The sequence below is a fragment of the Leuresthes tenuis genome, unplaced genomic scaffold (assembly GCF_036924035.1).
Source record: "Leuresthes tenuis unplaced genomic scaffold, fLeuTen1.0.hap1 SCAF_16, whole genome shotgun sequence".
NCBI lineage: Eukaryota > Metazoa > Chordata > Actinopteri > Atheriniformes > Atherinopsidae > Leuresthes > Leuresthes tenuis.
The window spans coordinates 24,205,179-24,221,934 of NW_027325370.1; the positions used below are offsets into that span (position 1 = coordinate 24,205,179).

The 16,756-nt window shown below is 41.4% G+C and overlaps 1 protein-coding gene across 1 annotated transcript; it reads left to right on the forward strand.

Annotated features, from left to right (window-relative positions):
- Positions 1 to 413: 413 nt before the first annotated feature.
- On the forward strand, positions 414 to 16,149 carry spats2 (spermatogenesis associated serine rich 2). Its single transcript, XM_072367003.1, has 13 exons — positions 414 to 508; positions 2,977 to 3,259; positions 4,263 to 4,342; positions 5,074 to 5,182; positions 5,615 to 5,664; positions 5,944 to 6,166; positions 6,323 to 6,493; positions 6,717 to 6,852; positions 10,050 to 10,108; positions 11,598 to 11,707; positions 11,924 to 12,026; positions 12,463 to 12,608; positions 12,715 to 16,149. The coding sequence occupies exons 2-13, from the start codon at positions 3,235 to 3,237 to the stop codon at positions 12,973 to 12,975; spliced, it is 1,473 nt and encodes a 490-aa protein (XP_072223104.1). The 5' UTR covers positions 414 to 508; positions 2,977 to 3,234; the 3' UTR covers positions 12,976 to 16,149.
- Positions 16,150 to 16,756: the final 607 nt, after the last annotated feature.

A 16,756-nucleotide genomic window follows, 5' to 3' on the forward strand; every position in this document is an offset into this window, starting at 1 on the left:
TATTTCTCAGTATATGAGTCGAATACACCATGTTTTAAACATTTAAGCAGTCTGGTGTCCACTTAACGATTTAGTTTTGTCTTCTTTTTACTCCTAAAACTCATCTTTGATTACCCCTCAGTTTAATCTGGTGTCCCTGCGTGTAAAATTGAATTAACAATCTGATGGTTTCAAATATAGCAGTGAACCAAAGGGATTAAAAACAGTATTTTTACCTCAGTAATTTAACGGCATTTTGCCTCTAATAATTACCTAAATTTGTAGGATTTTCTAGTGCGAGTTTTACTTTAAATTGCTCCTTTCATTACCTTATTTGAAGCATCCGCCACTGATCAGACGTATTAAGAAGGGGGTTGCTTGAGTCCAACCTGGCAACCGTGAATGAGCCTGGTTGAGGAAAATATTGGCCACAGCAGCAGACTACTTGGCTTTAAAGACGGCTGGCGGTGGAGCTGCAGTAACCTGTGTTCTAGAAGCTACGGTTCACTTTCCAGCCAACATCAATTACGTATGTACCAATTTTCTGCTACGAATGTATTAGACTTTTCATTGGACTAAAGCACAGATGCTAAAACAGAAGCTTAGCTATTTAACATCAAAGTTGAGTAGCTCAGTGATGGCTAGCCTAACAACACAGCGTTGCCTAATAAAGCAGTCTGGTAGCTTCGTGCTAATGTTAGCTAAAACTGCATTCAAAAGTCCACACAGCAAGAAAAGCATTTGTACCATGAACTACTTTAAGCTGCTGCTGACGTTCATTCAAGCTGTTAACATAATTGCCAAATACTAGTGGTCAGGAAGGCAGAGCCGCGCAAAGCTGTGTGTAACGTTAGGTAATGTTAGCACGCTAACGGTAACGTAACCGGACTTGTGATACATTCGTGAAATTAGCTTTGAAATGAAGGTCTGAGCCCGTGAACCTGTTATACAAGTTGTATTCCATTTTCAAAAAGCATACATTCGTTAATTATTACAGATGGTAAAGTGTAAAATGCGGATGTGGCACATTTGGGTAAATTCACACCTCAGCAGGGTTATGTAGCTGCTTGTATTGACACTAAGTATTTGACGGTCAGTGTTCGTCGTCAAGCTCCTTTCACTTAAGATAGTTGTTTTCTAAGATTATCCAAGACCGCGCCGTTTGTGTTCTGCTGTCCTTGCGTTGCAATATCTGGAGGCTTATTCGGCCTCTGCAGAAGGCAAAATTGCTCTGACTTTGGCAACATATTTCATTATATTCTGATAACCTGCAACCTAATAACCGGCGATGAATGGTTCTCTGCTAACTTGTGCTTTAACCCTTCCTCTTCTTATTTGACTTGATTCATAATCTAGTCGCCTTTCCTTTCTGACGTCTCTTATGGGATATGAATAAAAAGAGAACTGAAGTCTCTGTCAGGACTTGACATTCTATTCTAGTTATCAGAGTTCCGACTAAAGAAAATAAGTGAAAACGCCATATAGTGTCTTTTTCCCCCCCCGCTATATATATTGTACCTGTAGTCATTTTATTTCTTGTAGATTCATATACGTTATGCGGGATGAAAAGCTACAGGAATCACCTGTCTAGATCTTATCAGTACACTGATGGGGGAGATTGAGCCCACTGTCACATTCTTTTCATATAATTTTTCTCCTGTAATAAAAGGTTCCCTTTTAAACTGTAAAACCAATTATCTGATTTGCTTGGGTTGTGGCAGCACTACCATCAAAATCCATGTTTTTGGTTTATATCACCCCTTCTTAACCTGAATATTTCACTGAATATTTAACTTGTCTCTCTGTTCCTGTTCCTGATCTCCATCTTTTTTTTTTCCTTGCTCTTTGTGCACAAGCGGAGCTTATTTATCACTCACTGTCAACTGACTCTTGCGTTAATCAGATTTGAGTCCAATTCATTTTAAACAAACTTTTCAGTGACTCCACGCAAGTGCACCTGGGCTCTCTTGAGTATTCAAGCCCCATCCCTCTTGATAAACATAATGTATCTTAGCGTTCGCGTGAGTGGACACTGCAGTGTCACTCGTTGTTTGCGCTGGTGAGAGTGTCTGACGTCTGTGAAGGTGTGGTGGAACCGGGACTGTGGCATGCCAAGTCCTCATCAGGAGGGTGTTGGTTTGCACAGCTTTTAAGTTTCCCTTTCTAAAGAACCAGGATCAGAAAAGGAAACCTACCAGCAGGGAAACAGCTGGTCTATAAAACTTGTGCCAGATTTCTGGAAGTCTGTTTAGAGCATTTCTACGGTCAGAGTGGTTGTAATTGACTAAGACATGGCAAGAACTGTGTGTGTTTGGGTTTTTTTTGTTTTTGTTATTATTTAAATCATATGTTTTTATATTATTGTCAGGTTTTTTCCTCTTCAAAGTTGCTGTTTCATTTACAGTAATGAAAATGGGTTGTAAAACTGTCCAAAGGGCAGATACAGTGCTGACGTCATGAAGCAGCAACATGCACCGTCATATAGAAGTTTGGCTCCAGTCAAATTCAGATCAGTTTTCGATCGCACCTGAAGTTTCATCGACTTTTTTAAACGTTTGAAGTCGGCCAAATCAAAGAGCCCAGTCTTTTAAGTGATGGTGAATATTCTGGGTCGCTTTTTATGTCATTATCAGCCACCACTCCTCTAGTGAACGGAGAAAAAGGAAATGCCCTTCAAAGATGAAGCCCTGCTAACGTTTTCCTCTGAACTAAAGGCAGTGTTTCTGCCAAGGACATTATTAAGTGCAGATTTCTTTTCTCGAGAAAACTCTGCAAGACAGACGATGATTTATTGAGGCCTGTTTTTCATTCATATTTCATAGCTAGAGGAAATGGATTTCATTTTGTAGGACTTAATTTTTTTTTTCAGATTCTAAAAGTGCAGATTCAGTTTTTGTGCGTTTGAATGTTTTTCGTTTTTAGATCACTATTGTTGCAGCAATTTCAATCCCCAGTTCTTGTGAAAAGGTTGATCATTTTGATTTTTTCCCCCTTTAGGTTTGAATCAACTTGGTGAGCGAAGGAAGCGAAAATCCTCATTCTTTCACCTCAATGGTGAAAGCCTGGATTTAAACCTTTTTCTTTTCCACCCCTGTTGCCAATTGTGAGATTTGTTGGCATCTTCTTTAGCAAGAACAAGTCCAACTTTAAGTTAGCTCAGTTTGGAGCCTTTCTATGAGCACTAGCTTGGATTAATTTAAAGGTTTGGGTTGGTGTACGCAACACAGGCTTACTTGGATTTGTCTGTGTGACAACATGGCAAAGAAAAACAGCCAAAGGGGTGAGTATAGGTCTTCTAAACATTTTTAATGAATTAAACTTGTTGTGTGGAGGTTTAGTTTAAACCTCACATCTTGTAGCTTCAATTCTGTTGTTGGGTCGTAGTTGTAAATTATAGATTAGATGAACGTGTGCATTATAACCATCGGTATCTAATGTAGTTGAATCTAATGACGTTTTCCTAAAACTAAGAACTTGGCTTAATAGAAAGCAATGCTTCTAATGTGAGTTTGGGCTCTGGATATTTACAGTGACATTAACCTACTTTCATACATGAGAAAAACAACTTTTACGAGGACTCAGCAGTCTTTCTTCTCCTGCCTCTAAACAGCCACAGATTAACTTTGGACTGTGCGCTGACTCTTCGTCTCAGCTGCAAATTTTCTGCTGATCATCATATAAAGAAAGGTCCTTAGACCTTTACAGAGAAGGATTTTTAAGCCTTGACTCAGCGGTCTCTTGAGTCTGCCAGTTTTATTCTGCCTCTGATAATGGGAACCCTGAGGTCGGTCCTCTTGCAAGAATGTCTTTTTGGAGGCCGTCTTTATTTTTTATTCATTTGAATCCGATTCAGATTCCAGACAGTTGAGGCACAGATGTGACGAAGTGTTTGCTGCTTGTGCTGCAAACTGAAGTGTTTTTGCTTAAATGCTTTAACAACAGGTCCTTGTACCTCCACAGTTCACTGATGCCAGCTTTTTCGTTTTCACAATGTGTTCGACAACAGGAAACAGACCTGCTTTCAAATCATCTGATAGTTTGAATACTTTTCTTGATTCACTCTCGTACATGGCGTTGCTGTCCGTGTCTCGGTGTGTCAAGCCCAAATCTGCTGTTTTAATGTGATTAGGATTCTTATGTGTGGCCTGCAGCTTTTTCAAGGATGTCTGTCGGTTGTTTTGTTTAGCAAATTCTGTTTTACAGTGGTTTGCAAATGCAGATCAAGACCTGCGCAGACGGTGGCTAATAGTTATTAGTTTATCTTTTTTTTTTTTTTTTCACAGATACATCTGGTGTGGTGTTTGACACTCGCTCAAAAATGGTCATGTCCCAGGGAGGGACAGCCGAGAGGATGAAGGAGAAGGTAAGAAGTGTTAGCGCTTAATTTGAAATCTGAAATGCCATTTGTTATCGCAGCTTAATCTTCACTGAGCTAAACAATGCTAACTTTTACATTTGGTTTCACTGACTGTGAGCTCAACCCAGCTGTTTCCCAGGGATCTGTATATTTGCACCCATGACCATGGGGAGGAGGGGGAGGGTGTTGTCAGCATGAGCAATAGTTCTAGTTTAGCAATCTCAGAATTGATGTATCAGTGTTTGTCCATGTCAATAAGATTTTCAACAGCTCAATACTAGATATCCTGCATTTCCTTGAAAAGGGACTTTTTATGACTGCTTATCTAGAATGGAACTCTAGTCAAGACAAGGAAGCTATTAGTTTTACTGTGCTGTGGTGTTTTATGTGGCAGGTCATTTGGGGAATGAATTGTAGTTGTTGTTGGACGTCACTCAAGGAAGGGGAGAAATATTTAGCCAACTCCGGTAGTGGTTATTATTTTTTTGTTTTTGTTGAAGAATTAGTTACAGAAAGAGGGTACCCAGCTTGTACCCAAGAATTTTGCTTAATATTTGATAAGTCTGCATGTCCCTCACATGTGTAATGGCTGAATAAGACTGGATGCACTGCTGTGTCTAAACCAGATGTGAATGAACTGTGCAAATGATGTCAGTTTGAATTTGCAGTGAAAAGTGAATCGCTTTGAGTGAATCTCTTCTTTTTTCTTTTTTTCTTCCCCTTTTTCTCCACCACAGATCAGCGCTGTCAGGGCAGTTGTTCCCAACAAAAGCAACAATGAGATTGTTCTGGTGTTGCAGCATTTTGAGAACAGTGTGGACAAGGCAGTGCAGGCTTTCTTGGAAGGTATGAAGATTTCAGTGTTGGAGTTCCAAGTTCCTGCTATTATTGGATGTTCTGAGTAGAAGTGCTGCGGGTTCATGTAATGCATCTTATTTTCTGTCCTCTACAGTGCCACTATGATACTAGTCATGAAACTAGTTTTAACTGCTTTGCACTAGTGCTGGCACGCTTAGCCACATGTCTTCAACCTCAAGCAATTTTTTCATCATGCATGTCCTGCTTTGAATTCAGACGTTAAGCGTCATTTGCATGCTTTCACAATCAGGTTTAATTGTAGATGAAGGTTGTCCTTTTACGTCACACGACATTGTTCTTTATTTAGCGGTAGCCAGAAAATGCCTAAGGGCATTCTTGTATTGAGATGTTATTACAAGGCTTTAAAAACGGTGCATGTCACTGAGATTGCTTGTCGTCACTGTGTGATTTGCGCTTTAGGAAGTGCAGTTGAGATCCTGAAAGAGTGGAATGTCACAGGCAAGAAGAAGGTAAGCGTCATCAAACCTGAATGAAAAATGTCTCTTAGTCATCATATTCACGTCATTTTCAGTTTTGAAATACTCTCGTACTTCTTCATATTCAAAATACCTGCCAATGATTGAAACTGTGGTTGGATACATTGTTGTAATGTAAACACTGTTGTCAAAACTTTGATGTCAGTTTGATTCTTGTGTGCATTCCTGCACACACCGAATTGATCAATGTCAGTATAGCGATTGTTCTAGTGATAAAGTGCAGAGGTGTTTGACACTGATATCTTTGTCTAGCCCAAGAAGAAAAAGAAGCCTAAGCCTCAGCCAGAGACCTCTGTGGAGCCCGCCCAACCAGAGGCCACGGTGCCAGAGGAAGGCAAGGATGAAATGAATGGTTTTCATGCCAACGGATCAGTAATGGATGGAGAGTCACTTGATTCCTTGAGTGAACAGTTGGACTCTGCTTCCTTGGATGCAGCTGAGCTGGACTCCGAACCCGCTACATCCGAAACCCCGGGTAAACACAGATCTATAGTTAAAATGCGATCAATGAGGAACAAAAGAAGATGTCAGGATTGGCGGATTGGTTGATAGCCACTTATTTATCATTTTTGTGTGTGCAACAGTTATCTTCCATTATGGATGACTTTATGACTAACTTGTTTCCTCACAGGTGCAGAAGCTGAAAGCCAGGCTAGTGCTCCAAGTCCTGCTTCTCAGCAGGGAAGGAGGAGTCACCAGGGTCCAAGAGGCAACAAGTCCAGACATAGGCCAGGATCAAATTCACATCCCTCATTAGCACCCACCACTGATGAGCAAGGATCATCAGGGGCAAAGAAGATGGGTTAGACACACCTCTTATTGCTCATAGCATCTTTTCCTTTTGTGTAGTTTACAGTAAACATACAACAGATTGATGATACTCTTAGAGCCGCCACCTGGGCTCAGGTAACCTGAGACAAAGTATGTCTTTGCAGTTCCCCACAGATTTGGTTGCTAAACTTGCACACACCCAAGGCGTCCCAGAGATACGCTTATCTATGCCACTTTAAATGTCTTCTCCCCAGCTCCCAACATTGACCGTTCTGTGAAGGACCTGCAGAGGTGCACTGCCTCCCTGACCCGCTACAGGATGGTGGTCAAGGAGGAGATGGACTCCTCGATCAAGAGGATGAAGCAGACGTTTGCTGAGCTCCAGAGCTGGTATGTTGGTTTTTATTAAAACCTCTCTGCAGTCATGGCTCGAGCCGAATGTTGAGATCAGCACCCCAAACTAATTTTCTCCATCAGCAGCACTGGTGCTCACTTAAAATTCAGAGCGTGACTCAAATCGACTTTTAAGCAAGACTGTCGTATTTTTCCACACTGTGGTGGTCAAGAAAATGAAGGCGGAAGAGAGGGCCAACCAGCGCAGCAACTCAGACACTCCAGAGAGATATTCCCACTTCAACTGAATTATTTTCCAAATCCAGCTTGACAGGGCTGACATTTTATTCCAGCTTCTGCTCAGAATGCATCTTAAAGATAGTCTGTCCCCACTCTGGTGTTTGATTGATTTGTGAGGTTGGCTGAGCCATCCCAGTCCTCAACTGACTATCTCTGAATAAGTCACCCAGCATGCAATATCATAACCGACTGGAGAAAGAGAAGCTTGTTCTGGTTCCTTAACGTGAACCTGCTCGTGGGCCAGATTGTAGAATAAGAGAACCTCCTGCGACGGTTCCTTTTTTTTTTTTTTTTTCCCCACACTTTTGCACTTCTCAGTCATTTAAGTTGATTAAGGCAATGAAGTCCAAGCACCATCCAGTGCCAGTGGAGAGATTTGTGAGCTTAATGACTTGCTGATGAAAACTTGTCTTTTTCTTCTTCTTGTTTTTAATCAGTCATCAGGATGATTATTATTTCCGTTGTTTAGATGTGGTTGAAAAGCAAAAAGGAATGCACAAATGGGACCTAAGTTCCAAAAGGCAGTGTTACTGCACTTTTCTAGGTTTTGCTGTACTATCTGTGAGTCAAAGGGCGTTTTTTTTTCTCTCCTTACATTTGTTCATGTTATGTAACCTTTTGGACCAAAGTGCCACTGACTTTTCAGGCTCAGGGACAAGAAGTCGTTGCTTCAGACCACAGATGTTTAGGTTTCCACTGTGGACTGAAATGCCAGATAGATGCAGCAATTTAGTACGCTGACTTGGTGCTGTGTGTCTGAGCTGCCGTGCTTAGACGGGACAGTGGGGCTACAGTGAAAAAGAAAGAGCCGTTCAGGTGGTGACATAAATTGGGCAACAAAGTTCAATCTGTACAGGTTTATGCAAAGGTGTTGGTGATTCTTATTTGAGCTTTAGAACGTAACTATTGGGAAGCTGTCAAACAACTGTCTCTTCTGTCACTTTGTTCCCATGAGCGTTGCACCCTCTCCTCTTTCATTCTCTAGCATACTTCACCAACACAGCCTCTCTCCCCATGAATTGAATCGAGCATGAATGGCTGAATTTAAATGTGGTGTGTACATGTAACATCTGTTCCTATGACACAGTTTGACACGTCTACATGTTATTGTGTTTTGCTGCCACTCGCATGCCGTCTTGCAAACATGTGGAGTAGTCTGAGCTGTTAGTTGCTCTTTGTTGTGCGAGTAATGTTGTTGGTCCTTTAGCTTTGCTTTGCTATGAAAAAAGACTAATCAAAGTGAAAAACTGTGTTAAGATAATGATTGTTAATGCAACTGCCGTCTCTGTCTATCTGGTCTTCTCATTTGTGCTTCTTTGCTATTAGTGATTTTTGGCACTTTGTCTTCTTTGTTGGGAAATTGGCCGTTGTCTGACCTTCCTGATTTTATTTGGCTTGAACTAACTTCCAACCAATCAGCATTCGATCAGTGCGTAGTATCACCTCTGTAGCCTTTGTGTGACCTTTTCGGAGGAGTACACGTCTGTCTGTGTTGAAGAAAATTGCCCGGATGCATCTGTGAAATTATAAAGCGTCTCTTAAGTTTTATCAACTTCAACTGCAATATGACTGTCGGATAACTGAGGCCAAGTACACACCAACATGGGTAATTAGAAAAATGTGGGTTTCCCCTCCTATCTTTGCAAAAAAATATCCATAGAAAAAGTACCACAGTGACAGCTGACTGTATAGACACAGGATGCAAGTGGTAATACTTGCTTTATCATTGTCCAAACCATTTTTCCTGACAGTCCAAGCGTATTTGTTGTCATGTTATCTTCCGTCACCTGCTAAATAGGTAATAGTGCAACTGCTCTGACAGCAGTCACTGGTGAGCTCATCATGGTTGTTTCCCCCCCACTTTGTAGACAAAGCAGCTCACTACAAACACATTTTGTTCTCAAAGTTGTTCAAACAATTAACCAATTCGAGCTCTGACCAAGATTTGTTAAAAACTCTGGGCAGTTGCAGAACTCTGTAGTGAACTCTGACCCCTGTATTCTTCAGTTTTGTTCTTTCAGTTCATACGTAAAAGTTATTCAGTGAGTGAAAATCGACACCCTGGAAGGTGTTTTCCCTAAAGTTAAGTTGCAGTGGCCAAAGCTGCATGTGTGAAATGAAATGTTCAGTGCTAAAACCACCAAATCAAACACTCTCTGAAAGGGTTCTACCTCCCTGTCTGGGCCTTTTCTGTGGAAAAAATATCTGCCAAGTACTTTGTTTGATACTGTAAGCAGGAATGTTACATGACATGACAATTAAGAAACAAAATTATGAAAACCTAACCTGTTGCCACATGTTTGAAAGCAGTCCTGTAGATATCGCACTGTTGGCAGTGTTGGTAATCCTTTCGAGCCAGAAAAGTGAAATGGGCTTGTTCACTTTTTGCTATTTGAGCAGCTTAGAGACCTCTTAGATATTCAGCTTCAGCTCTTTTTAGCATTAATCTAACTGATTCCCTTATAAATCAGACTTTGATTGTTTCCTAAGGGACTTTGGCAGTTGTGCACAATACAAGGAGTACATTTGCGATATTGTGCTGGTGAATATATATATATATATATATATATATATATATATATATCTGTGCACCTATTGCATACTGTATATATTGCCTTAAAGAAATTGGGACAAACTCGTAGTCGGACGTTGTACAGTTCAGTGAACAGCAAGTGATGAGTGACAGTTTACCACAGCCTACTTAAAAGTCGATTATAACGATGATCCACACAGCAGGGTTTGTTATTTACACTGACATTATGAACAATACTGATATTGTGATTTATGTACCATGTGTCCGAAGGTAAACAATGCTGATTGTTTTAGACGTGTCATCTTTTGTCATTCCCAGTTGGTGCTGTGGTTAAAAGTCAGCAGACATAATAATTCTTATCTTGAAGAAATGCAAAATAAACTCTTCTCATGCTTTTTCTTTTCTTTTTTTTTTTCACTAGTTTAATGGACAGAGAAGTGACTTTAATGGGAGAGATGGACAAAGTGAAAGCTGACGCCAGTAAGTACTGCGTTTTCCAGTATGTATACTGAACGCTGCTTGTCACTTACCAAACAAGAGCTGCTAGTATTCTTCCATAATATGATCACCTGACTCAAAGGCCTGGAGAAATCTGACCTAAATCACTTCCAGCGGGAGTAAGAGAGATTGTTGTGGAACAGCAAGTCCCAGTTTCCTCAAAACTGCAGTGATGTCCTCAGGGTCCTGATACACCTAGGGGCTTACAGAGTGTGTGCTTGTCCACTTGCTTGTGTGCACATGTATGTAACATGACGGAGCAAAGACTGCATATTTGTACAAGTAGGCCGTTCTCTCTTATTCCGCCCTCTCAGTGAGGAGAGTTGCGTGTTCCGGGCCTGGAAAAAGTGAGTAGTGTCAGGTGTCGAGGGAGACTCAATGCTGTCTTTGTGCAAGGTGTGTGGTGAATTGAGAGGAAACCAAAGAAACTCCAGTGCTTCTTTGACAATGCAAAAGCAGAGTTTCTCCAATATTTGCCTTCCATTTATCTCTATTTGCATCACACGTGTGTCTACTAATGTGCTAAAAGTTTCTTCTCCTGAAGAAAGCCGTATGAGCAACCTGGGTTTGTCTTGTCAGTCGTGTAACTGACCAAAAAAACACGTTATCGGTAGAATCCAGAATATGATTGTCCTCATTTTTGTGCCAAGTACTGAAAATCATCGTGTTTATTATACGTTGGTCTGTAAAATGTCCGACTAAGATGAACGCGGGTCGTGTCAGGGTACTTATCCCTGGTAGAAAGTGCATCTTACAGCAGAGTTGGATCCACATTTCTACGCGATTAATTTCACCCACGTAAACGGGGGAAAAAAAATTTGCCCATGAAGATCTTTTAATTAATTGTTCGAGCGTCGATGTTCTTCCAGTGAGGTTTTGCAAAGTCACTCGTTGCTCTTAGCTAAGTACCTTGGCACAACACCGGAACTCACAATTGGCAGTCGTGGTGACGTCTTTCCTAAGTAACAGAAGAATTCCAGCCAGATCCGTTCAGATCTGTTCGAGGGGACCTTTTTCTAGGAAATGCACTAAAACACTAACAGAGTTTAAAGTTCAACTGAAATTTTGGTCTGGCCTTTTGTTTTTTGTTTGTTTTGTTTTTTTAGATGTATCAGTCATTTTCTACCGAGAAGAAGGTGCCTTTGGAAATATGAAAAATCCTCCCCTTTGCTTTCCTCTCAGTCTAGCTTCGACAGAAAACACTGTTTTGAAAATGATGGATTGTTTGTTGATGTGGATCATAGCAACAGTCACACAGTCTGTCTCTCTTTGTCCACCAGAGCTCCAAAGTAGCTTCAGGTGCAAATGACATTAACCATCTGTCAGACTTGCAGAAGACTTGAAGCATGAAGATATTTAAGCACATAGCAAATGGCGTCTTAATTGCTTGGGCACACTCTGACAGAATATTCTCTCTGAAATTGATTTCACTGCTGTAGTGTATGTTGATAACTGTGCTGCTGTGTTTCAGTGGTGATTTTGGACGCCCGGCAGAAGAAAGCAGAGGAGCTCAGACGCCTGACAGACCGCTCTGCGTCCATGTCAGAGGAACAGCTGTCTGAGCTACGTGCAGACATCAAGGTACCTGCTGTCCTCTGTTTGGCCGTGTGTGATTCTGTACTTTCTTAAAACTACCGTAAAGAAACATTTTAAGTGGTTTGAAGAAGAAAAACACACACAATAGCAAGTCGTCTGTTCTGAGGTGAAATAAAAACAGCAGCTGGACGATTAAGACCAACTGAAAGATGTGCACCTGCTGTATTATGAAGAATTAGATTTTCTTTTTTGTTTTTTCAGCACTTTGTGAGTGAACGTAAATACGATGAGGACCTTGGGAAAGCTGTAAGATTCACATTTGATCTTGAACCTCTGAAGACGAGCATCTCTGGGTTTGGATCAGGTATCGCACCCTCTTCATCGCCCCTTTCCTTTTGCTACTTTTTCATGTCAAACACTATGAAACCTTTCCCTAAATCTTCCCTGAATAATGCTAAATACTCCAGGACAGTAGTAATTACTGATGAGAAGTGACCCGAGACGGTTGGAAAACAGTGGTATAAAATGTGAAAATCTGATTTTGTTCATGTAAATTATGAGAGACATTGTGATACAAACGCACTAAACGGTATCAGTTTTTGAGGCATGTCAAAATACTGAGGAACTGAGGTCAAAATACTATGGTTTGAAAAACATAGTCGCTCAGTTTGACTTTTCCTGGTGCCGACCAAGTAAGGTCGATGATAACAGTATGAAAAGGATTCTGAAAACCTCCAAACTTAAAGATACCAAATCTAAAGGTTAGAAGAAACATTTTTCTGTCTCTGTTTCCTTTTCAGTGTACCACCCACGTACAGGCTACTCAAATCGGTCCCGGTGTAGCTCCACATCATCCTCTGTCGCCAGCCCCGGCCTGCTTGAGACGCCTCCTCCCACCCAGACCCAAAGTGTCCACAGTGAAAGCCGCCCACCCCCAGCCAAACAGGTCAGCTGGAAAAGCAGTTGTCAGTCAGACGTTTTGATCCTGAAGCAGCCTCGAAGCTGAGAGGCGTTGATTTACTTCAGTGACTGACTTTTAATTCTGCCCGCAGATTTTCCAAGGGAACAGGCGCACTTTCCAAGGACAAGGTTATCACTCGGGTGGTCAGCGCTATAACGGCAGTTCCTACCATGACAGGAACGCTGGTCGTGCAAACCACCGCAATCAGAGTGATGGTGGCTCCTCTGGCCCGACGTCACACCACTCAAACAACTACAGAGGTCCCTCCCATTCCGCCACACCCTCCCACAACCAAGACCGACCCGCTCACAATGGGCTGCCCCAGAGGCTTCCACGAACATACTGCCCTTGACATTGGAAAGCCTCTGCTCAGTCGAACCCATCCACTAACCCCTGCACTCCCCGCCTCTGCCCATACCCTCCCCACCCCCCTACTAACTCCTTTCAATGAAGAATAGAATACAAGTTTACATATTTCATTCAGTTGAGCTGTAGTGCCGCCTCTACATCAACTCATTTATCCTTCAAACTTGAAAAGCTTCCACTGTCCTGTAATTGCTCTTTCCTTTTCCCATTTCTCTCCTCCTGGTTAAGGAAACCATTTCTATCTTTAGGCCCCTTTTGAGAGATTTCACTGCTATGCTATTATCAGTCTGTCATTAGTTTTTGAAGTTAAGCTGTCTGCCAGAGACTGACACGATTTTCTGCAACAGTCTGTGCACCTTTGAAGTTGAACTCTTAGTACATTTTCCTGATTTTGCTGTGGCACTGTCAGCTCTCTGATTTGAAGCTCAGATCTAGCTTTTGTCATCTCCCTGAACCATTTCAATGCCTTCACTGAGGAAAGCGTGAGTGTGCAGAAGTAGATCCAGCACTGACAAGGATTCCTGTGATCAGAAGAGTAGACGCGCAATCAACACTACAGACTGTCCTTAATCTTGGCATGGTCGAAATGAGACATATCAAACTGTAAATCAGAGCTTTTTGTATGGCTGCTACAAACTGTAGGGAACCTTTTTGAATGTTGGGACATGGATATGTTAGGATACAAAGATTTCCTCTTTTAGGAGTAGTTTAACATTTGTAAATACACTCACTCCCTCCTTTTTGCCGAGTTAAATGAGTAGATCAACACTTTGCTCCTGTCTTATTCACCAAATGTGAAGTTAGACCCACCTGGGTAGCTTTGGTCATAGCATGGAGAGGAAACTGGGGGGGGCAGAAACGGCTTTGTTAGCTCTCTGAGCACAAGCCAGAGCAGGACGAGCTGTTCATTTAGTTAACGCTAAACTTGCAGGCCACAGTGTGCAGCTTCATATTTACCAAAGACACAGAGACCAAGTCCTCTGACTCTGTAAGGAGGTGAGTGAGCTTATTTCTCCAAATGTCAAACTCTTCCTTCTTGATTTTGCCTGAATTGGTGAAACATCCCCCACCCACTGGCCAACAGGGTCATTGTGTGTGCTGTCGTCCTTGGCTTGCTGTCAGTTGTTTTCTAACTAAGAGAGGGCTCATTACCTTTTGTAAAATAATGTTAAAATTCAACAAAGGAGGCTCCTTTGATGTCCCCATGCTGTTTCATAATTCTGAATATCTATTCAGCTGGATTTTCTTCCACACGCGGTTGGTTCCTTTTCTCGTTATATGCACACGAATGGCATATTAATGTCGTCCTTGCCTTTAGTCACACACTTCACATTTGCCTTTCTACAAACATGGATGTCGGCATCATGGCTGCTTTGCAAACGGATGGTAGTCGCGAGCAGATGTGGGATTTGTAAGTGTATGAGAAAAAGATCCACCTTCCTCCCCTGTTTTATACACCCATAGTGTGCCCATCTGTAGAGGTTAATTTGATCAAACTGACGAATGCATTGGTTAGTTGCTAATTTCACAGATATTTATATGGCTGCCAAGTAGTTGCTTCGAGGCTGTTGTTGAGGTTCCGTTTCTTCTTCGTGTAGTTTGTGAACAAAATGCTGGTGAATACCTCATAGCTGATCCTCTGACACGGCCCTTTCTGTCTCTTTCCTTGCATAAGGGACAGGGACCCCTGGTGATTCCCCATCTTTTGTCATCTTTTACTTATGTATAGACGGAGCTGCAAAGCTGTAGTGGGAAACCAGTTGTTACATTTACTGCTGCATAATGTGACTTCATAATGCGTCGTCTTCCTTTGAGCAGACTTTTGAAGGAAAAATTCATTTCAAAGGCGTTTTCCTTCCACAGCTCGTTTTTCTTTCCATTCTTGAGATTTAAAAAAAGAAAAAAACATTCACTCTCGTAGTCAAATAGTGAATTATGTAGAGAAAATAATGCAAACTTCTTTGCAGGCTCTGATAAATAAGTGCTGATTAGATTTGAATAAAATTATAGTTTGAAATTTTGGCTGAAATGAGCTTGTTGGCTTTTCTCGTCAAATTTTAGAGCACATATGATGCTGTTGTGAGCTCACTCTGACGTAGACCGGTAACCCTGTCCTGAACAGTTTCCTCTGCTGCATAGGAGACGGTCCACAGAGAGGTGGCTGTTAGCAGCTTTTCAGATCAGCTGGAGGCGTCACACAGACCTACGGCAGTTTACTCTTGAAATATTGCTTCAAATATTTGAAGCCAGGCATTAAAAAAAAAAAGTATAAAAAAAAATAATAAAAAAAAAGCCTTCTGCTAGCACCTCTAAATCTGATACCACAAAACATACCAGAGTGTAAAGAAAAGACTTTTATGTATGAGTCTCAGAGGTTTTGGCAGGTGGACAGAGCCGGAATAAATCTTAACCAGGGAACTGGTCTTCACATCTAAGCAGGCAGCATGTGTATCTCACAAGATATTTTCTGTATGTGCTCGCCTAGATGGTTGGTTATATCTTAGACTGAAGTTGAATCAAACTGTACAACTTCCCTCAAGCGGCCCTCGTCCTCTGATGGACTGAGGGCTCCGCCGTGGACTCACGAAAGCTTCAGGACACTTGTAACAGCTCGGCCTTTATTCCAACTCGAAACTTTTTGAGCTGCTGGTTTCATTCAGTAGACGTTTCATCTCTTGTTTTACATTCCACACTCTAGGGATATTAGGTTCTTCGCCAAAGACATGATCTCATCCCGTTTAAAGTGACTGCCTTTTGTTTCTGTACTATTCTGTGAAATTTCCAAAGGGGATAAATCCAACAGTTCACATTTTTCTTCTTTCCGCCCTACTTTATTTTCAGATTCCTTACTGTATATACATATATGTAGCTATATGATTTCTGTGCTCACATGGGGCATTTTGTATGTGATATTCATATTAGACATAATGGAAATTAAAACATGTAGTTCATTCATTCTTCCAGTAGACCTTGTCCTTTTCAGACTTTTCTGAGACGACTATAAACTCAAGTGCCTTTTCTTGTCTCCCACTGACTCCCTGACATCCTCCACCAGAGTATGGACCAAAGACATCAACCGTCCCCGACTGCTCAGCCCTCTCTTTCTCCCTCTCACTGAATGGCACACTTTTCATTTACTACAAATAAACAGTTTGCAATACCGACTGTGTACCTTTAATTGTTGTTGAATTCACACTGCATGAATGCAGTAGGCTACAAGGTTTTAGATGTCCTTACATAATGATGGAAGATGGTTCACTGGTCCTTTTTTAAATATGCTAAGAAATTAAATGACAAGTATACAAAACTGTTTTTTTGTAGTCTGACATCTGAGCAAATGCCTCTGTGAGAACATGAAATATGTGCAATACCAGAAACATCCAGCAGATGGCACCATCATGCATTTTAAATGGGATGTAAATGAGGAGTTGGAGGTTCATGTAGGGAAGTATGAAAACTTTTTGAAGTGAGAATGAGTTTAGTCTTATGTCTCCGAGACTTGAAGTGAATGTTCTGTTTTAGTAGTCGCTTGTAAGGAAAACTGACTCAGGCAGTTTACACATGAGCAGTGTTTTAGTGTTAAATTAAGTGGGTCTCAACCTAAATGACAGGCTCCTCCACAGGGTTGCACCTGCTACCCTTGAGTTGGAAATATCCAGAGGCAAGGGGAAAATAGTATTTATACTAGTTTAATACTATTAAACTAGTATAAATACTATTTTGGTCGGACCAAAACTTCGGTGACTAAAACTTAACTAAAACCAAGA